Raw genomic sequence first — 22,866 nt, 5'->3', positions numbered from 1 at the left:
AAAATTCCCTAAACAAGATTTATGATAAGTTAAATGACAAGACTGTAAAATGTATATGTGTGTGGTGAGGGAGGGGGAGGATTAAGGGGAAAACCTATGCTTTGGAATCATATATGATGTGAATTGCACAAACCAAAAGCAAACAAACACACAAACACTATAGTAGGCCTCCACCACTCGTGGACGACCATGGATCAGCACCTTGAAGAGCTATAGGCCACAGTTTGGCTGTGCAGTCCAATACGGGAGCCACAGCTCCTGAGTGACTTATAACAGGTAACTGCCACATCCTGTGTTGTATCTACCTCATGAGGAGTAGCTGGAGTGTCCTCTCCAGGGTGCTGGCCTGGGCAGATCAATATGGAAAACAAGCTGTTGCCCATGCAGCAGGTTTTCCCTCTCCATGACATTAGTGGATCCAAACGAAAGGCAGAGCCAATACAGTTAGGCATCAGTGCCGCCACAGGAGTTGCCAGAGGGATGTGATGTCCAACATCCAACTGCCTAAGGGACTCAGACTCCTGATTTTTCCTCAGGGTTAAATTCAGAATCCTTTCCCATATATGGATATAGCCGCAAGGCAGAGGAGGTTTAAAATCAGGGTTTCCTTGCCTTAGGCGGCTTGCCAGCCAAGGCTAACAAGCCCCACCTGCCTGAAGCGACTGGTTTAAAGGTGCCAGTGACTCACCTTCCCCTCTTCTCCTGTTAGTGGAAACAGTTCCACCATGAGAAGGCCAGGAGTTGGGCTTTGGTTGTCAGAGGCTATTTGAGACGCATGCTATTGGAGCATTTTATAGAGGCTGGGAGCTTATCCCCACTCCCACCACAGCATGACAAACCTTTGGAAACAAACACTATATGGGTATCTATATATGTCTGTCTATAGCTGTATTATCTATGTCTATGTCGAAAACTATGCTGTAATACATATAATATGCATGTACTGGATTCCAGAACAGAATAGGAAAATAAACAAGATTTGTCTTTGAGATTGGAAATGGGAAGGAGATAAGTCTTTATATAGCATCTAATATGTATCAAGCACTGCCACATTATTGTTGTTATCTCAATTGATCCTCAAAACAACCCTGGGAGGCAGGGTCCATTATTATCTTAATTTTACAACTGAGGAAACTGAATTAAAAAAAATGTTAAGTGATTACCTCCATCATATAGCTAGTAAGTGTCTGAAGTAAAATTTGCACTTAGGTCTTCCTGACTCTAGCTTAGTACTTTATCATGTGCCACCTACCAGTCTAGTATGCCTTCTTCTCTCCCCTGTCACTGCCACTGCTCTAGTACAGGTCCTCATCATCTGAATTATTGTAAGAGCCTGCTGGTGGGTCTGCCTGCCTAAAATCTTTCCCCACTTCAAGCCATCTTCCATTTAGCCATTAAAGTTATTTTCTTAAAATGCAGGTCAGATCATATCACCCATCTTTCCATGCCACCCCCCAACAATGAACTCTAGTGGCTTCCTATTGCCTCCAGGAGAAAATACAAAAAGCTCTATTTAGAATTCAAAACTTCTAGCCTCCTCTTACCATTCTAACCTTTTTACACTTTACTGCCTGAGGTGTAGTCTTTAGTCCAGTGACACTGGTCTTCTTGCTTTTCCATTAAAAAAGATACTCCCTTTCTTGGCTCCAACTATTCTCTTTGGCTGTCTGCCATGACTGGAATAATCAAATGCTATCCTTCCCCTGCTCTGACTACTTCTCTATCTGTTTTCCATTAAATCTCAACTAAAATCTTATTTTCAACAGGAAGCCTTGCCAAACCCAACTTAATTCCAGTGTCTTCCCTCTGTTAATTATATCCTATTTGTCCTGTACTTACTTTGCTTTGTATATATTTGTTTACATTTTCTCTCCCCCATTAGACTGTAAGATAGTAGGAACTGTCTTTTGCCTTTTTTTTTGTTATATTCCCAGCACTTAGCACAATGCCTGACACACAGTAGGTGCTTAATAATTATTTGTTGTTTGATTTTATCATTCCTACTCTATTTGATTCCACTGTTTTTCTGTTCCTGCTTCATTCCCTACACTGGATCCTGAGGACTGGTCACGGAGGAGTAAGGGAAAGATGTCCTTTTGACAATGATGTGAATGATTCTCCAAAAAGTCTTTACAGTTGGATCTCTTATCTACCTTTCGTTCATTCCTTCTACTGGTTGCCTCTTTCATCTTGTGTTGTGATAAATTCAATCAGCACTGGATCTCTTGTATCCTTCCTTTAGTACTTTTTAAAAATCCAAGTATGTATACTCTGTCCCCCAGAATCATTTTAACCCTTAAGACTGGTTTGAGGAGATGGTAGAATGAAGAAGGAACCCTCTGGAGCTCTCCCAAATTTCACCTCCAAACCAATGTAAAACTGTCTCTGAATCATATCAGAAACAGGGAAGCAGCCTACCAGACTGGCAGGAAAAATCTATATTAACTGGGTGGGAGGGAAGTGAGGTCCAAGAGCAGTGGCAGCAGCAGCAGCAAGCTTCTGGGCTTACATCAGGGAGTCTGAAGCAGGGTTCTGAGCCTGGGGCAAATCACCAGTGAGTCTCTACTCCCCTGCAAACCAGCAGTTCCCTAGGCAGATAAGCAGTCTGGGCAGCATAGTATGAACCCTGAGCAGGCACCCTAGAGCTAGCACAGACCACCAGGGAGTCTTTGACCCCACTTCTGACTACCAGTGAAGCCCACCCAAAACTGGTCAACAGCAAGTTTCTGCCCCTGGGACCTCCTAGTAGAAAGACTCTTTCCAGGGTAAACCAGCAGCAGGGGGCTCCAACCTTCAGCAGATTTGCAACAAAATTACCCTTCCATTGCCTGCTAGTAGAGGGACTCAGTTACCATAGCAACCCAGCAGCAGGACCCCCATACTTGGACAAATTAGCAACAACATTATTCCTCCATGGCCTGCTAACAGAAAGGCTCTGCTAACAGAGAGATGCAGCAGCAGGGCACCACCCCTGGGGCAGACCAGCAACAAGGTCACTTCTCCAGGGCCACTCACCAGAAAGACTTTGTTAACATTTGCAACTCAGCACCAGGATACCACCCTAAGAGAAGGCCAAACCACATCCAGAGGAGGCCAAAAGGGAGTACTAACCCCCAATACCAATCTAGAAGGGAAGCTTACTCTACAAAGAAATCAAGCAACTAAGTCCTGAAGCCCAGTGAAAGGCACCAGTAAGTCTCAGAGCCTCAGCACAAAAATTTGGGACAGTGCAGGAATAAAGCCCAACTCTCTCATAAAAGTATCAAGACACAAAAATGAACAAAAAAAAAGAGACAAAAATAAAGCTTGTCTATAAACATAGAGGAGGAAAATAGTAACAAAATGGCTACAGGTGAAACTTCAAAGAAAAATGTAAATTGGCCTCAGGCCCCCCAAAATTTGCTGGAAATGCTTAAAAAGGACTTTAAGAAGCAAATTTGCTCCTTCAGCTTGGGATCCCAACACTGGAAGGAGCAGCTGCTGCCACCCCATGCCAAGTGCCTGCCATACTTAACATCATGCTGTTCAGTGGTAGCTCACACCAGGACCTGTGCCAGAAAGTGGCAGACAAGCTGGGGCTGGATATGGGCAAGGTGGTCACCAAGAAATTCAGTAACCAGGATACCAGAAATTGGTGAAAGTGTAAGAGGGGAAGATGTCTACATTATCCAGAGCAGTTGTGGAGAAATTAATGATAACTTGATGGAACTTCTCATTGTGATCAATGCTTGTAAAATTGCATCATCATCCAGAGTGACTACAGTATTTCTATGTTTTCCATATGCCTGACAAGATAAAAAAAAAGGCAGGAATTGTGCTCCAATTTCTGCAAAGCTTGTGACTAATATGCTTTCGGTGGATGGGGCTGATCATATCATTACAGTGGATCTCCATGCTTCTCAGATACGGGATGATTTCGGTTTGTGATGTGAAGGATCGTGTAGCCATCCTTGCGGATGAAATGGCTGTTGTATGTGGCATCCTGATATGCCATGCTGCAGATAAGTTATTTTCTGCTTCAGCCACCAAAGTTTATGCTATTCTGACTTGTGGAATCTTCTATGGACCAGCTATTTCCAGGATTAATAATGCTGCATTTGAGTTGGTGGTAGTCACAAATACAATTCCACAAAAGGATAAAATGAAATACTGCTCTAAAATCTAGGTTATTGACATTTCAGTGATATAGGCTGAAGCAATGTGGACAACACACAATGGTGAATCTGTGTCTTACCTATTCAGTCATGTTCTACTATAACTCCAGATCATGGCTTTCTGTAGGCTGTGTACAACCAGTCTGTTTTTGTTTAATTATTGGGACTCAATATTCATTAAAACTTCAGTTGTGTGTGCTTTGAGATTCCTCTTTTCCTGTCCTGAACCTGTTGTTCTCTTTCCAACCTTCTTCTTACCTCCCCCATCCCCTTTCCTTTTTTTCCTTTTTTTAAATAATTTGGTTTGTAGGGGAAATGTCTGAATTTTGTTCTGTTATGGCAGATAACTTTTTCCTGTACTCTTACTTTGCATTGGAGCTACCATACTAAGAGTATAATTACATTTCAGAAGGTATTTCTCCAATTTTATATATTTGGGCTTGTCAAAGGTAACCCTGTATTAAAGCATTTCATATATTACTTATTTTAAAAAAAATGTCTATGGACATTTGGGTAAAACCCCTGCTATATAGAATTAGACCATTTATTCAGAATAAACATTATTTTAGAGAATTGTAGGGTACCTTGAATGTTGACCTTTTTTTGTTAGCTGGAGTTCAAATTAATTTCTTGGACTTTACCTAGTTTAAACAAAGTTTTGATACATTTTAATGATGGTCAGTGACCAGTTTGCTGATGGAAATTTGTAGACAAATCAGTTAACAGAAATGTAGTGTAAATGAAAGTAGTTTTATGTCTCACATCTAAGTTGGCTGTCATATTGCTATAAATTTCTGCTCACTGTTTCTGAAAATATTTCTGGCATTAGAATTATTTAGAAATTTCTAGATATAATCTGTGTCAGACTCTAATCTCTAAATTAACTGGTCTGACAAATTCTGACTTGTAGTGCATTACACATTGAAAAGGGAAATTGCACAGAAAATCCCAACTCTTTAAAAATGCACACTCCATTCTGTCTTACAGTAGTTGTATTTTATACAGTGTTTAGCTGCAACTTTTGTTTTTTTTTTGCGGGGGTGGAGGTTGCAGCTAAGAAAATTTGGCATTTCAGTTATTAGATTCCAAATCATTGGACTTTCAACTCATTAAATATAGAGTAATAGATGCTCACACTTGACTAAAGCAATATTTAGGGCTTAAATCCACCAAATTTATTCAGTCTTTTAATTTTTCTCTTCGTCATGAGAAAGTTTAGAATTATTAGGACTATTAAATGTATATTTATATAATGCCACTTTCCCTTTTCTGTGGTTAGTGTGCTTGTGTTATTTGTGGTCTAAAATAGTCAAAATTCTCTAGCAGTTGATTCATTTAATTATCCTTAAGTTAAAACATTTACCTAAAAGGCAGTAATAAAGGAAATTTGGGGTAAAAGTATTTACAGATAAATATTAAATCTTTGATAAGAATGATACCTGATTATTTCTAAGACTGTCAGTGAAGAACTAATATTTTGTCACATGAAAAATGACTTTATCTTTTTATTCTAATTTATAAGTCAAGTAAAGTTGATGTTAATACAGTACCACCCTCCTTCACCCTCAAAACCCCAAAAAACAAACAAAAAATCCTGAACATTATCTGGTCTTGTTTCCTAATGCCCTTTGGCTGGTAATAAATATGTATAATTCAGACCAAAAAAGTTATCTAAAGTTATACAGACCAACTTTAATGGTAGGGAATGTCATTCTCTAATGTTTTAGTTGAAGATAACCAACTTTGATCTCTTTTTTTTTTTTAATGACAGCATATATAGGATTTTCTATTCCAACATTGAAAGAATCTTCACATTAATGGGCCTAAAAAGGATGATTTATTTGACATTTCAGTTCTTAATATCAGTCTTACTGCATCTTTCTATGCAGTATAATAGCTTCCAAAAGACCAGTAATCTTTTAAAGTAATCTGGCAAAAAAAACTATGCATTACAGTTTAAATGTGACAATTCATGAACAGATAGCTTGATAGCATTGACTTTCTGACTTGTGAGTTCATCTAATATGTTAAAAGAAGGGAGCAAATATATACTGCTTTGGCTACTTATACAAGGTCTCCCAAAAGACTTAGTGCAGTTATTTATGTTTCTGCTGTTGGAGTTCAATGAGAATAGTATAGCTACCATTCAGAATACTTGAAACCCATTGAAATTAAAATGTCCAGAACTGGTTTTATCCTCTAGCACAAAACAGAATGAAATCTACATAGCCAGCCTGCTCTGATGAGAAATAATTGTTTTTCATTTATTTAACATTATTTTTAAACTATTAAAAAAATTAATGATGTTAAATATGGCTGTGTTTACATATATTCAAGTAGAATCAGATACATGTGCAAGATTAAATAGTCTGTAAACATTGCCTCAAGAGAAGACACTGGTATTTTTAGGTTTTCTTCCTTTGGGTCTATCTAGATTGGCCCACTATAAATGAAATTAGCCAAGTCTTTCATTTATATTGTGAGTGAGATTTTCCCCACCCCTTAGTTATAAGAGATTTAAAGAAATTTAATTATGATAATATTCAGCATATTAACTAAATAATTGTGATTTTTTATATTTAGATATCTTATTTTATTCTATTAGTAGATTAAGCCTATCTCACACTTAACAATGTCAGATGATATTTTCCAACATTAATCAATATCAGATGATATTATAGTCAGCAATAGGATATGACTTAAGCTTCCCTAGAAATCACGAATACATGTTCAATGAAGGGGTCATGCATCAGAATTGTGACCTGTTGATGCAAGAAGATTGATCAGATTATTGGAAAATGATGATGACTTGGTCACATAGGCAGTTTCAATATTTTCTAAGAAGATGGTTTAAAATTAGATTCTCTAAGATTAATATGGTATATAAGCATTTAAGCTTACTAAGAAATTTTTGTGACAATGAATAATATTGCTTTATGCATGTAGAACCAGCTTAAGTCACTTTCCAAATAAAATGACTAGGAACCATTATCATATCAAAGTTGCTCACCCCAAAACTATCATATCAATCAGTTAAGCATTTATACCATATAATTACTTTATTAGTTATTGTTAATGTCTAAGAATTGCATTGTTTGTGGTGCTTGTGTTGATCAGCTCACTGTTACAAAATTAATTTCCTGCTATTTCCTCTAATATTGTACTCAAGTATTTTCAATAAAATTGTGTTGCAAATTGCTCCTTTTATAAAAAAAAAAAAAAAGCAGATTAGAGAAGTAGAAAAAAATTGGGGAAAGAAACAAAAGTAATGAAAGAGAACCATATAAAAGAAATAAAAAAACAGGAAGAGCAAACAAAGAGAAAGAAAACTATAGACCAATCTCCCTAATGAATATCAACACAAAAGTTATAAATAAGATACTAGCAAAAAAATTACAGCAATACATCACAAGAATCATACACTATGACCAGGTAGGATTTATACTGGAATACAGGGTTGGTTCAATATTAGGAAAACTATCAACATTATTGACCATATCAATAACAAAACCACCAGAAATCATATGATTATATCAATAGATGCAGAAAAGGCCTTTGACAAAATACAGTATCCATTCCTATTAAAAACACTAGAGAGCATAGGAATAAAAGGAGCTTACTTAAAATGATAAGTACTATTTATCTAAAACCATTAGGAAGCATTATCTTTAATGGGGATAAATTAGAAACCTTCACCATTTCCATTTTCAAAAGCATTTTGCTTCTGACTTTTACCTCCCCCAATCTACCCTCCCATCTATCAGAAAAACCTTTCTATATCTCCTTTCCCTTCTATATATCTTTTTTTTTTGGGGGGGGGGTGTTGAGGCAATTGGGGTTAAGTGACTTGTCCAGGGTCACACAGCTAATAAGTGTCAAGTGCCTGAGGCCAGGTTTTGAACTCAGGTTCTCCTGAATTCAAAGCTGGTGCTTTATGTACTGTGCCACCTAGCTGCCCCAATCTATATATCTTTTATGGTAAGATAGATTTCTACACTCAACTGAGTGTGTATGTTATTTGCTCATTGAGCCAAGTGTAATGAGAGTAATGTTCTATGCTCTCCCCGCAACTTCCTCTATCTTCCTCTTTACTCTATAATCCCTTTCATGCCTATTTTATGTCAAATAATTTACCCCCACTCTACCCTGCCCTTTTCCCTTCTCTCAGTGGCTTTTTCTTCCTCACCTCTTAATTTTATGTTCTTAGATAATCATCCCATCACAGTCAACTCACACCTGTGCCACTGTCTATGTATTTTCCTTCTAACTGACCTAATAACGAGAAAAATTTTATGAGTTATGAGTATCATCTTCCTAAGTAGGAATGTATACAGTAATTTTATTGAATCTGTTAGGATTTCTTTTTCCTATTTACATTTTTATGCTCTTTTTGAAGTTTGTATTTGAAGGTCAGACTTTCTATTCAGTTCTGGTCTTTTCATCAGGAATGCTTAAAAGTCCTCTACTTTATTTAACACGCATTTTCCCCTGGAAGGATTATAATCAGTTTTGCTAAGTAGGTGAGTTTTGGTTGAAATCTTTGCTTTTTTGCCTTCTAGAATATCATATTCCAAGCCCTCTAATGCTTTAATGTGGAAGCTGTTAAATCTTGTGTTACCCTGACTGTGACACCATGATATTTGAATCATTTCTTTCTAACTAATTCCAACATTTTTTTCTTGATCTGGGAGCTCTGGAATCTGGCTCTAATATTCCTAGAAGTTTTCACATTGGGATCTCTTTCAAAAGTTGATTGGTGAATTCTTTTAAGTTTTATTTTGTCTTCTGTTTCTATTATATCAGAAGTTTTCCATCATAATTTTTTTAAAGATAATGTCTAGGATCTTATTTGATCATGTCTTTAAGGTAGTTCAATAATTCTTAAATGATCTTTCCTGAATTTATTTTTTCAGGTCAGTTGTTTTTCCAATGAGATATTTCACATTTTTTCTATTTTTTCATTATTTTGATTTTGTTTCATTTTATCATGATGTCTCATGGGGTCAGTAGCTTACACATGCTAATTTTAATTTTCAAGTAATTATTTTATTCTGTTAGCTTTTTTTAACCTCCTTTTCCATTTTGCCAATTCTACTTTTTAAGGAGTTCTCTTCAGTGATTTTTTTGTATGTATGCATGTGTGTGTGTATGCACACACAAATATATATGTGTATATGTATGTATATATGTATATATAATATTTATATTTATATTTTTTATTTATATTTGGTCAATACTGCTTTTCAAGGCATTCCTCCCTTCACTGGATTTTTGTGCCTCTTTTGCCATTTGGCCTATTCTGGTTTTTAAGGTATTTTTTTCAGTATTTCTTGTGCCTTCTTTACCAAGATGTTTACTATTTCCTTAATGTTTTCTTGCATCACTCTCATTTCTCTTCCCAATTTTTCCTCTACTTTTTTCACTTGAATTTTTAAAATACTTTCTGAGCTTTTCTAGGGTCTCAGATAAATTCCTATTTTACTTTGAGACTTAAGATGTAGGAGTTTTGACTTTGTTACCTTCTTGGGACTGCTTTAATATTCCTTCTCACAATAGCAAGAATCATTTTTTCTGCTGTTTAATCATTTTTTCTAAACCATTTCTTGACTTTCAGTTCTTTGCTAAAGTTGGGCTCTGCTTCCAAGGTGGAAGGAGTACTGTCCCAAAGTTCAAGGGTTTTGTACACCTTTTTTCACAGTTACTTCTAGGAACCTATAAGGTTTCAATTCTTCCAAGGTGGTATGATCGAAAGAGAGGTGTGTTTACTCCTCTATTGTACTGTGCACTGGTTCATGAGCAAACACAACCACTCTTTTCTGCCTTGAAACTGTGATCAGCATCCTAGCTCCCCTAAAGCTTCAAGCTTTGTTATGCTACTGCTCATCCTAGCCTTAGGATTTAGACCAAAGACTTTGGCCCAGATTCAAGTATGGGCAATGCAGCAGTCCTACACCTAGTGGTATCAAAAGGAATGTTGTAATCTCCTTCTTACTGGTTATCTGATCCCCTTATTGTCTGTGGACTGAAAGGTCCAGAAGTTTCTGCTGTCATTAGTACCTTCACTTTTTCAGTTGCCCTCAAGGCTTACTTCTGGTTTTCTGGGACAAGACTTGCACTGTACTGTGCTTCACTGTTACTCCAGTGCAACAGACCATTTCTAAGTTGTCTTGGGCTAAGAAATTGTTTTACTCTGTTCTTTTCTGGTTTCTGCTGCTCTAGAATTTCTAGAATTTGTTTTGTGGCATTATTTAAAGGTATTTGGAGGTGTTTGGGGGAGAGTTTAGGCTAATCCCTACCTTTCCTCTGCCATCTTGACTCTGCTTTCCATAATACATTTTTAAATGGTCAAAAAGATTGTCTCTCTTGGGGCAGCTAGGTGGCATAGTGAATAAAGCACCTGCCCTAGATTCAGGAGGACCTGAGTTCAGATCTGGTCTTAGACACTTGACACTTACCAGCTGTGTGACCCTGGGCAAGTTCTTGGATCTTAGCCAAAAAAAACAAACAACAATGAAAACAAAAATATTGTCTATCCTAAAGAGTAGGAAAACATGTATAGTGCATTGAATATTAGTGTTTCTACTTTTACCACAGGTGAGGAATTCTTATTTGTGCTTCAAGCATAAGATGATCTTCTTCTTATGGAAGATGATTTAGGGACACAAAGTGAGCTTTTTCATATACATTCCAAATTATTAGGGAAAATGTATTGTTCCAAAAGAAACAGAATCAAGTCTTCAATGAGAAGTTTTTTAAAAAGCATAATCTAAAGCAAAGAAAGGATATTCCCTTTTTAGGAAGTTGGATAGTAGATGAGTATTACACAAGAAAACATTATAAAACTGATTATTTTCCCCCAAAAAATATGGTATAATGAAGTGATAGTAGCTCTCAGTATAAAGGTCCCAAAAGAAAAGTCAGAGGAAGAAAAGAGGAACTGTAGTTGCTTATACCTTTATTCAGAGATATTGAGGCAGCTATTTTTTGATCTCTTGGGTCTGTTTTCTGCCTAGGGCATATACCCAAGAAATAACTGAAAACCTCCCTGAATGTATTTTTAAAATGGCAAATATTAATACTTCTGTGATTCACATGGTGAGAAAATGACATTGCCAAAGGGACCTTTAAAAAGTGTAGCAAATGATTTAAAGTCTTAGGGGAAAAAACAAAACAAAACAACCTGAACATCATAGAGGCATAAGTTGTGTTTCCTCATTGTTAATAATGGAAGGAAAACAATACATATGGGAAAAAATCATTTGGATAGTGAATAGTTCAATAAACTACTGTATAAGAAATGTATATAGACTTCTGAACGATGTCTTAATAAATAGGTATGAGCAATACTTTTCTAAAGACACTATACAACAAACAAAAGAAGTGTAAAATATGTATTTGCCAGATATCTTGCAAAGCTAATCAAAAGGGATTAAACCAAAACGTATGAGAAGAGAACTTATACTTATGTATATACACATATGTTTACATATAGATATGTGTATATATTGCTTATAAATTTATATCTATTTGTCTATCTATACATGCACATACCCATCCTCTTTAGTATCCATAAATTGGTATTGAAACTTTATAAATAAATAAATATGAGGCATAATGTTAAGCAACATTACTCTATATGTCAGAAAGACATTGAACATTGAAATCAGTTTTTTGAAAGCTTAGCATGATATCTAAATAAGAAAAAATGGCAAAGGTATTTAGGGATGAAATGCAAGGAGGACAAAAAACAAGAAAAATGGAGAACATTTTAAAAACTCATTATAGCAAATTGTATTCCTTTCAAGTAGAGTGGAACCATACTTGGGCCCTAATTGCACAATCCGAGAAGTCTTTAGAGAGTTGAGAAACTTAAGGTGAAAATAGATAGGAAAATAAAGCAGATTTTATTACCTGTATGGTAGAAGAGATCTAGCCTAGAAGAATCTTATTGGGAGGACATTGAGAAACTTATATACAAAGCATCTGAAGAGCAGGAAGATAAAAAGCCATCAGAGAATTATTAATTATTATTAACTCTAGAAGAGATGGCTGAGAAATCACCAGTAACTACCACCTCATATACACATAGATATAGTCCCATTTATTGAAATCAAAAAGCAAAAAATTTTATGAAAGTTACTTATACACAAATAAAGGACACCCCAATGAGATAACAAATAGGCTTTCATAAACAATATTAAACAATGGAACATATTTTTTATGTTTTTGTAATTAGTTGAAATATATAGAGATTATAAAACCTACCCATACTTATTGTTTGCTGATTATGGGGGAAAAAACCCCAACATTTCTATTTGGTGGAACAAAATGTCTACTATAATAAGATATTACTTATCCATACATCAAAACCTTTCAAAATTCTTTGGAAAGATGTGTAGAAATATCCTTATGGCCACGGATCTTTTGATAATCAAAAATAGATAAGGGGGGCAGCTAGGTGGCACAGTGGATAGAGCACCGGCCCTGGACTAAGGAGGACCTGAGTTCAAATCTGGCCTCAGACACTTAACACTTACTAGCTGTGTGACCCTGGGCAAGTCACTTAACTCCAATTGCCTCACTAAAACAAACAAACAAGCAAAAGTAGATAAGGTATAAGGCAGGGAAATGCATATTCATCAAGGTTTTGCCATGTTTTTGTTTGTTTGTTTTGGTTTTTTGCAAGGGATCCTAGCTCAGAGGCCAAATTAAAGAGGGATTCCCCTTGGAATGTGGATGGTGAAGTTCTGTTTGAAGATGTCATTGAACTGATCACATCAAACTTCAGAACATTTCATAGCCTTTTGGAATAAATCTGTAATTAATCAAAGCAGTGTAGCAAATTTATTCCAACAGAAAAGAACAGGTGGGTTTAGAATGTCTACTTTCATACTATAATATGAATGTAGATGGGAGAATATATAGAGTTTGTTTATTAGTACATGGACATTAAACAGTCAGTATAGAAAGGCAAGAAGATGGCTACAGAAAGGAATAGATGTTAGAGGTCAGGTTGGGTTGTCTTTAGAAAATAGAAAAAAAAAGGTTCTTTAATGACCATGAGCTTCCCAAGACAACTTTTTTTTAACCACAACCAGTATTGTTATATGGCAGCAAGACATGGAATACAATAATATCTGATATTTTTTTGTAAAAATTATATCACGGGGCAGCTAGGTGGTGCAGTGGATAAAGCACTGGCCCTGGATTCAGGAGTACCTGAGTTCAAATCAGACCTCAGACACTTGACACTTTAGCTGTGTGACCCTGGGCAAGTCACTTAATCCCCATTGCCCTTCGAGAAAAAAAAAATGATATCACATGAAGGGCAATGGTGGATTTAAGTAAGCTATAAAATATAACTAATAAGGAATTCCCAAAAAAATCAGAGCGAAAGATTTCATCAAGGAACTACTTAAAATGAATAGAAGATGGAATAATATTGCAGGGCCAATTAAAACTTTAAATGATGAAATATTTTTAATAATAGTTGTTTTCTGATTACAATGTTAATGTGAAATACTTTATTTGACTTTTAAAGCCTCCTACAATTTGAATCCATCTTGCTTTTTCATACTTCTTGCACTTACTCCTTGCCAAATATTCTATGAAGCAGTGACACTTATTTTCTCGAAATTTCTTGCACATGACACTCCATCGCCTAATTCTGTGCCTTTTCACTGTCTTTTCCTCATGCCTGGAATACTCTTCCCCACCCTTCTCATCTACTACTTCCTGGTGTACCTGATTCTCTTCAAGACAGCTCATAATACATATAAATGTCAGAAAAGTAAATATGCTATATTGACATTCATATCTTTCAAATCTATTTTGTAAAATGCAATAAAGATATGGTTTGGTTAGCCATAATTTAGGATACTTTCCCAAAGTATATAGAACAATTCCTATTAATTTAGTAAGTATTCATTGAGCACTTAGTATGGAGAGAAGCTTGTGCTCACCTTAAATATGATGGAAAGAACAATGTCTCAAATCATCAGTTATGATGACAAAGCATATGATTATGGAGGTTATTTTTGTAATGAAGAGATTCTGAATTAAAAAATGAAATAAGGGGAAATAAACACCATTTATGGAGTATATATTTGATTCTTATGAATAGCTGAGTAGGACAATGAAAACTTGGTCTGATGAATCAATAAACTATTTATTTAGATATAAATGGTAACAGTAGAAATAACATCAATTGGATATAGACTCTCCTCATGTTCAGTGAAGAATGAATGAATGAATGAATGAATGAATATATTATATAATTAGCATTTGAAAATCTTAGATCAGTTTAAAAGCTCATAGCTTTTTTGTCTTTTTTATTTTTTAATCATAAAATATTTTATTATTTTCCAGTTACATGTAAAATAGTTTTCAATATTTGTTTTCATAAAATTTTGAATTCCAAAATTTTTCTCCCTTTCTTCCTTTCCCTCCCCCCTCCCCCAAGACAGAAAGCGATATGATATAGCTTATATATGTAAAATCAAATTAAACATATTTCTGCATTAGTCATGTTGTGAAAGAAGAATCAGAACAAAAGGGAAAAACCTCAAAAAAGAAAAAGAAAAACGAAAGTAGAAATGGTATGGTTCAATCTTGCAGAATCTATAGCTCTTTTTTTCTGAATGTGGGAAACTTTCATCATGAGTTCTTTGGAATTGTCTTGGATCATTGCACCACTGAGAAGAGCCAAGTCTATCACCATTGTTCATCACACAATGTTGTTGTTACTGTGTACAGTGTTCTCCTGGTTCTGCTCACTTCACTCAACATCAGTCCACTTAAGTCTTCTAGGTTTCTCTGAAATCCTCCTGCTCATCATTTCTTACAGCACAATAATATTCCATTACATTCATATACCACAATTTGTTTAGCCATTCCCCAATTGATCGGCATTTCCTCAATTTCCAATTCTTTGCCACTACAAAGAGAGCTGCTATAAATACTTTTGTACATGTGGGTCCTTTTCTATTTTCTATAATCTCTTAGGGATATAGACCTAGTACTGGTATTACTGGGTCAAAGGGGTATGCACAGTTCCATAGCCCATTGGACATAATTCCAAATTGCTCTCCAGAATGTTTGGAATCATTTCACAGCTCCAACAACAATGCATTTAGTGTTCCAATTTTTCCACAGTTACCTCCAACATTTATTATTTCCCTTTTTTGTCATATTAGTCAATCTGATAGATATAAGGTAGTACCTCAGAGTTGTTTAATCTGCATTTCTCTGATCAATAGTGACTTAGAGCATTTTTTTTCATATTGGAATAGCTAGCTTTAATTTCTTCATCTGAAAACTGCATTTTCATATCCTTGACCATTTCTCAACTGGGAATGACTTGCATTCTTATTTCTAAAATCCCTTTTGAGCTCTTCCAAGGAGGCTTTTTGTTCTTGAGACCAATTCATCTTCCCCCTTGAGACTTTACATGTAGGCAATTTGAGAGTATTGTCCTCATCTGAGGTTTGTGTTTGCCTCTTCTATATTGACACAGAAGCTTTCATTGGTTAGAGCTCTTTTGTTTCTTACTCCTATTGCAGCTTATTTTTATTTTTAAAGTTGAGGTTTGCTCTGGGGCACCAGGGTCCCTGTTTCAAGCTTCTTGTGCTGGGGTATAGGGGCTGTGTCACTGGGTTTCTACACTGAGGTCTCTATGGCTTGTGGATTTCTCACCAGCCTGGGCTTTCTCCCAGCGTGCTGGGATGGCCAGGCCTGATCACACCTGTTCTATGAGTGGCCCTCTAGCTGGCAGCCTGCCCTCTCAGCTGGTGGTGGTGGGTTTCACCACTGGCCTGCTGCACCACCAGCTTATTGAGCCAGAATCCAGGGACCTCAGTTGCTTGGCTGTGGCCTACAGCTTCCTGCTGACTTGCTCTGACCCCTCCACGCTGCACAGCGTGCCATGCCTCCCTATTTCCTGTGTGAGACTGACATACTGACATTTCCTAAAGTCTTCTAAATTATCTCTGCTTGGAAGACTGTGTTCTCTCTGTCTCTTTGAATGTTCTGTAGTTTCAGGAATCCATCCAGAGGCTTGATTTAATGTGTTTTTTTGAGGGAACAGAAGGAGAGCTGAGGAAACTCTCTGGCTTCTCTCCACATCTTGGCTCTGCTTCCAACTTGCATTCTTATAAATTTGATTTTGTTCCCTATATATTTTCAAAATGAGTTCTTTATCAGAAACATTGGCTGTAAGAATTGTTTCCCAGCTTTCTGCCTCCCTTCTAATTTTGGCTGCATTGCTTCTGTTTGTACAAAACTATTTAATTTAATGTAATCAAAATCATCCATTTTGCATTTCACAATATTCTCTATCTCTTGTTTGGCCATAAATTGTTCTCCTTTCAAAGATCTGGGAGGTAAACTATTCTTTTCTCTCCTAATTTACCTATCGGTATCACCCTTTATGTCTAAATCATGTACCCATTTTGTTCTTATTTTAGCATAAGGTGTAAGATTTTGGTCTATGCCTAATTTCTGCCATACTATCTTCCAGTTTTTTCCAGCAGTTTTTGACAAATATTGAGTATCCTAGAAGCTGTAGTCTTTGGGTTATCAAATAGTACATTACTAAAGTCATTTACTACTGGGAATTTAATTGGTCTACCACTCTATTTTTTAGCCAGTATCAAATAGTTTTGATGACTGCCACTTTATAGTATAGCTTCAGATTTGGTAGTGCTACCCCTCCTTGCTGTGCATTTTTTTTCATTAGTTCCCTTGATATTCTAGATCTTTGTTCTTCCAGATAAATTTGTTATTATTTTTTCTAGCTCTATGAAATAATTTTTAGGTAGTTTTATTGGTTATGGCACTGAATAGGTAAATTAATTTAGGTAGAATTTCCATTTTTATTACATTAGCTCGGCTATCCATGAGCAATTTGATATTTTTTTCTAATTATTTACATTTGATTTTATTTTTGTGAAAAGTGTTATGCAATTGTTTCATGGAGTTCCTGGGCTTTGCCATGGCAGGTAGACTCCCAATTATTTTATATTGTCTCCTGTTACTTTAAATGGAATTTTTCTTAATATCACTTGCTGCTGATTTTGTTGGTCATGAATAGAAATGCTGATGATTTATAGGGATTTATTTTATATCCTGAAACTTTGCTAAATTTATCAATTGTTTCAAGTAGTTTTTAGTTGATTCTCTTGGAATCTCTAAGTATACCATCATATCTTCTGAAAAGAGTGATAGATTTGTTTACTCCTTGCCTATTCTAATTCCTTAATTCTCTAATCACTTTTGAATTCTAATAGCTTAATAATTAAACAGACTTTGGAGACACTTTTTAATTATAGGCATATAATTCATATGTGTATAGCCTATTATATTCTACATTAACATGAAAAATAATCATTGACTAAAATAAAATTTCCATTAGGTGTGAATTTATGAAAATCTTCATATTGAACCAACCCCTACATACAAAAGCAAAGGTTTTTCTGCTCCACTGTTAATAAATAATCCCTATTTTAAAAAATAGTCTTAGTGAGGTAAATAATTGTTCTTTTTTCAGTTGTTTTTCAGTCATTTCCTTCTCTTCATGAACTATTGTGGTTTTCTTAGCAAAGATACTGGAATGGTTTGTCATTTCCTTCTCCAGTTCATGAGGAAACTAAGGCAAATGGGATTAAGTCACTTGCCCAGGGTCACATTGCTAATAAGTGTCTGAGACCTGATTTGAACCCAGGAAGATGAGTCTTCCTGACTCAACCTGTAGCACTTTATCCAATGGACCACCTAGCTTCCAAAGTTAAATATTTAGGATTTTAATAAGCAGTATTTCTTAAATTAATGTAATTGTTGAAAAATACATATTCAAAAGGGAAACATTGTGTTTATTTCATTGTTATCATTTATGTTAATGCATGTGGCTGAATTTGAAGGTCCATCAGTGAAAAATTTCCATTTCTTTTAATATTTCAAAATGAGAACTTTCTCCATTCTACCCTTTTTTTCTGTACCTTCCCCCCACATTCTGGGTCTCTTTTTATTGGTATTTGGACAATATATCTAGGAAGATAGAATTTTGTAATCTGTAAAGTGCTATTTAAATATGAGAGTTTTTATTGTTGTTGCTGTTATTGCTATTTACAATGAAAAGTTAAAAAAAGAATCCTTCACAAATGCTACTTCCAAAAATTATCTCCCAGAAAGAACACAAATTGGGTATGTGCTCTTTCTCTATTATGCAGCTTCTTTTCAGCTTTAATAGGGCATATATGAATTTGCCAATGAAAGAATGGCACCATTCCATTACTCCTTATTGTATTTTCAGCTTGAACTACCATTTTCTTCAACTTTAATTTTGTATCCCTACCAACAATATGGAAATGTTGAGTCTTGGTAGATGTGCTGAATAAAAAGGGTTATTATGAATTCTGCTGAAAGTAATCAGCCCAGGAGATACTCACATTCACACTATGAGTCTTACACTTTAAGCACCAAGAACTCTTTCTAAGCAGTGATTCAAACAGCAACACTATATAATCTCAATTGGTCCCTAGCTGCAACAAGACAATCCTCTTATTCCTCCCTTAATGATTCTCTACCACACTCTCCACAGAGGTTGTCCCTAACCTTCTCTCCTCTCCTTAAACACACTACAAAATTATCTCCTCACCCTTACTCCTGAGCCAAGGACCTAAACTCATACTTTACTAAGGAAATAGATAACATTTTTTATAAAACTTACTTTTCTTCTCTACATCTGAAAACCCATTGAGAGCTGCCCTCAATCTCTCCTTTCCTTCAATCTGTGATAAAACGATTATGTACTCCATTTTTCCATAATTTGAAATAGTTAACCTTTTTCCATGTAACCTCCAACCACCTTCCCTTCTCTCTTTGTGTACCCCTCACTTCCTTCCTCTCTATATCTCTGTCTCTTTATGTATCTGTCACTTCCTCTCTCTTGTTTTCAGGTTCTCTATATTTTTCCCTGTTACCTATAAACATGCTTAAGCCTTTATCATATTGACAAAAAGCAAACCAAAAAAACCCTTACTAATACATACTATCCCCTCAAAAAATAATCGTATGTCTCCTTTTTCAAAGTATATTTGAGTATATCTGTTTGTTTTTGTTTACTGATGAAAAAAAAATCCAAAGTAAAAGCCCATTTACTCCAGGAGATGTCATCATCTCCTTTCTCCAACTGTTGACTTCTGACCTCATCACTCAAATGAAACCAGTCTTTCCAATGTTACCAATCACTTCTTAAACATAAATATTTTTGGTGTTTTTTCAATCTCATTTTTTTCTAACCTCTTGCTATTTTTGGCAGTATTGATTACTCTCTTATTCCCTCTTCTCTGGGTTTTTATGGTACTGCTCTCCTGACTCTCCTACTACCTACTTGACCATTGATTCTGAATCTTTGTTAATTCATGATCTATACCATGTTCACTCATGGGTATTACACAAGACTATGTGCAGGGAACTGTTTTAATTTCTTTCTACATTTTTTCACTTGGCAACCTCATCAACTCCATGGGTTTAATTAACAAGTTCTATGAAAATGAATTTCAAATCTTTGTATTATCCTCACATACACCTACCTCTCTTCCAAAATTCCAAATTACTGATGAGGCAAAACCATATATCTTGTCTCTGAGCTTTTTAACCTCAGCAATATTCTAGACTTTTCATTTTCTCTCAGCTACATATCCAAATGGTTATCAAGTCTTATTGTTTCTGCCCACTCTATACTTCTTACATGTGTCTTTTTTCTGTATTCTCAAAGCAACCATGCTAGCAATCCCTAATTACAATAACTTGTATATTTTTTTTTTGTGAGGCAATTGGGGTTAAGTGACTTGCCCAGGGTCACACAGCTAGTAAGTGTTAAGTGTCTGAGGCCAGATTTGAACTCAGGTACTCCTGAATCCAGGGCCGGTGCTCTATCCACTGTGCCACCTAGCTGCCCCAATAACTTGTATATTTAATGGCCTTCAAATTGTTCTCCCTGACCCAAGACTCTTTCCTTTCTAATATATCTTTTATATAACTGACAAAATGATTCTCCTTTAGTGCAGGTCTAACCATGTCACTCCTCTACTAAATATATTCTAATGGCTCCCTATTACCTTTCAAATAAAATATGAACTTTTGTATTTGTCTTTTAAAGTATTTTATAACCAAATCCTATTCTACCTTTACAACTTTATTACGTGTAATTCCCCTTCTTCTACTCCATCATCAAGTCAAACTAACTTCCTTGCTCTTCCTCTCAAGTTTCCTCTCCAACCAATGCATTGAAGTCCATCTTTCCTGAATAATACACTCAATCTCACTTCTATCTCTTAGAATCTTTTGACTCCATGAAGAATCTGCTCGTTATGACTTTTCACATGAGACTTTCTTGATTCCCACAATAAATTTAGCTTACTTTTCCATAAATTTTGTATATGTTAACTCATGTATGAATTATTTCCATGATACAATGTAAGCTCCTTTAGTTTATAGATTGTCTCCCTTTATGTCTTTGTTATCCTGGTGTGTCACAGTGATTGGTACATATTAGAGTTGTGCTTCTTTATTTCTTATAATCCATGTTGATTCATGAAATTAAGCAAAATATCTGTCACATTAAAGTTAATTTTTTTGTTAGTTAATCACAAATTTTGTAGAGATACTCCAGAGGAATGGGCAAAAACTTTTAAAACATAATTAAGCATTTGACAATTGTTTAATAAGCAGATTTTTTTCCATTATAAGCCTCCTGGATAATTTAGATTCTATTCAGAGTCTGTTGTAATAAGTAGCAGTTAATTAAGTAGGAACAATTATACAAATGGTATTCTAATTTAAATAAGTGCCAAACTACCAGATGGTAATGTGTCTGCATTTCTTCTTATATGAAGGCTCTTAAATGCTATAAGTCTACAGATTATTCCAGTTTCAGGTGAGTTTTCTACATAGAGGTTGGGGGTAGGGGTAGAAAGACTAGATTTATTAAAGAGTAAAAGTTTTTCACTACTTGATGCACAAAGTTCAGTGTATCCTGAACAATTGCTACTATAATAACAATTTAATCACTTTTTTCCACTTTTAAAATGTCTTTCAAAAGAGTGGATCATGGGGGCAGCTAGGTGGCACAGTGGATAAAGCACCAGCCCTGGATTCAGGAGGACCTGAGTTCAAATCCATCCTCAGACACTTGACACTTACTAGCTGTGTGACCAACCCTCAGCAAGTCATTTAACCCTCAGTTCCCCACAAAAAAATAAAATGGATCATGAATGACATTTGGCTTTAAGAATACAGAGATACTTGAACATTAGCTCATCACATGTCAAACCATCATCTTACCATCCCTGTCCCCCACCAAATTTGTCTAACAATGCTTACAGCAAAAAGAAAGAAGCATGCACGATAATTAGCAAGTCTAAACTATTTAGGGAATGCTACATCAAGCTAGTTAAAACCTCTGTGTGACTTTGCCTCTAATCCTGCCCAATACATGATTCTGCTAAATGAATGTGGAACAGAATAACAATTTACAAGAAGTGGTTATAGTAAAATTATACTATGAATTTTACATTCATGTCACTGTACTAATATATCTTACTATGGCATTTCTATTTTTTTTCTAATTATACTCATTTCTTTTAGCTTCAGAAAGAGGTATTCTTGGATCTTAGCCAAAAGTACAATATTTCAATAAATCAATGTTAGGTAAAGTAAAACCAAAATAATATACTCTAGATATATTAATATGTTGATTATCCTTTTCAACCCTTTGGGTCCAAGAAAGTTTGTCCAAGAAATATTTGATATTATAAGTAAAGTTACTTATAAATTTCTGCAATCTGATATTTTTTAAATTAAATTAAATTTTTCTTTTGGTGAGGCAATTGGAGTTAAGTGAGTTGCCCAGGGTCACACAGCTAGTAAGTGTCATGTGTCTGAGGCTGGATTTGAACTCAGGTTTTCCTGAATCCAGGGCCAGTGCTCTACCCACTGTGCCACCTAGCTGCCCCCTGCTATTTGTTGTTTTGTTTTGTTTTGTTTTGTTTTGTTTTGGTTTGGTTTGGTTTGTTTTGGTTTGTTTTGGTTGTCTTTTGAGGCAATTGGGGTTAAGTGACTTACCCAGGATCACACAGCTAGTCAGTTGCTATTTGTTTTTAAAAAGAAAGATATTACTTTCATTTTTAATGAAAATATGTACACAATATTAAAAATAACATTTTGTCATTCTAAACAACTTGGAAACAAAGGACTTGCTCTTCAACTTGAAAAGAGCTAATGAATTATGATGTATGGAATATATTATCCATAGGAAATCCCCAAAGAAAATGCTTTCAGAGAAGGGGGAAAGAATAAGTATTTATGGGGCAGCTAAGTGGCACAGTAGATAAAACACTGGCTCTGGATTCAGGAGGACCAGAATTTGAATCTGGCCTCAGACATTTCATATTTACTACCTATGTGACCCTGGGCAAGTCACTTAACCCCAATTGCCTCATTAAGAAAAAAAAGGACAAGCATTTATATAACACCTTCTGAGCCCTTTATTATGATCACATTTTATCCTCACAGCCCTGTGAGTTAGGAGCAGTTATTATCACCATTTGACAGTTGAGAAAACAGGAAAATAGAGGATAATTGGTTTGTCCAACACCAAACTACCAGTGAATGTCTGATGCAAGATTTGAACTCAGGTCTTCCTGATTCCAGA

The 22,866-nt window shown here is 35.5% G+C and overlaps 1 protein-coding gene across 1 annotated transcript; it reads left to right on the top strand.

Moving 5' to 3' along the window:
* The first annotated feature begins 3,910 nt into the window (after window positions 1–3,910).
* LOC122735593 (ribose-phosphate pyrophosphokinase 2-like) lies at window positions 3,911–4,258 on the top strand. The gene is given in 1 exon segment (XM_043977279.1): window positions 3,911–4,258. A coding segment is annotated over 1 exon segment (348 nt).
* Window positions 4,259–22,866: the final 18,608 nt, after the last annotated feature.

Source organism: Dromiciops gliroides, chromosome 1, assembly GCF_019393635.1.
Source record: "Dromiciops gliroides isolate mDroGli1 chromosome 1, mDroGli1.pri, whole genome shotgun sequence".
NCBI classification, from domain to species: domain Eukaryota; kingdom Metazoa; phylum Chordata; class Mammalia; order Microbiotheria; family Microbiotheriidae; genus Dromiciops; species Dromiciops gliroides.
The sequence above is the reverse complement of the archived record's forward strand: the minus strand, read 5'-3'. Positions and strand labels throughout refer to the sequence as shown.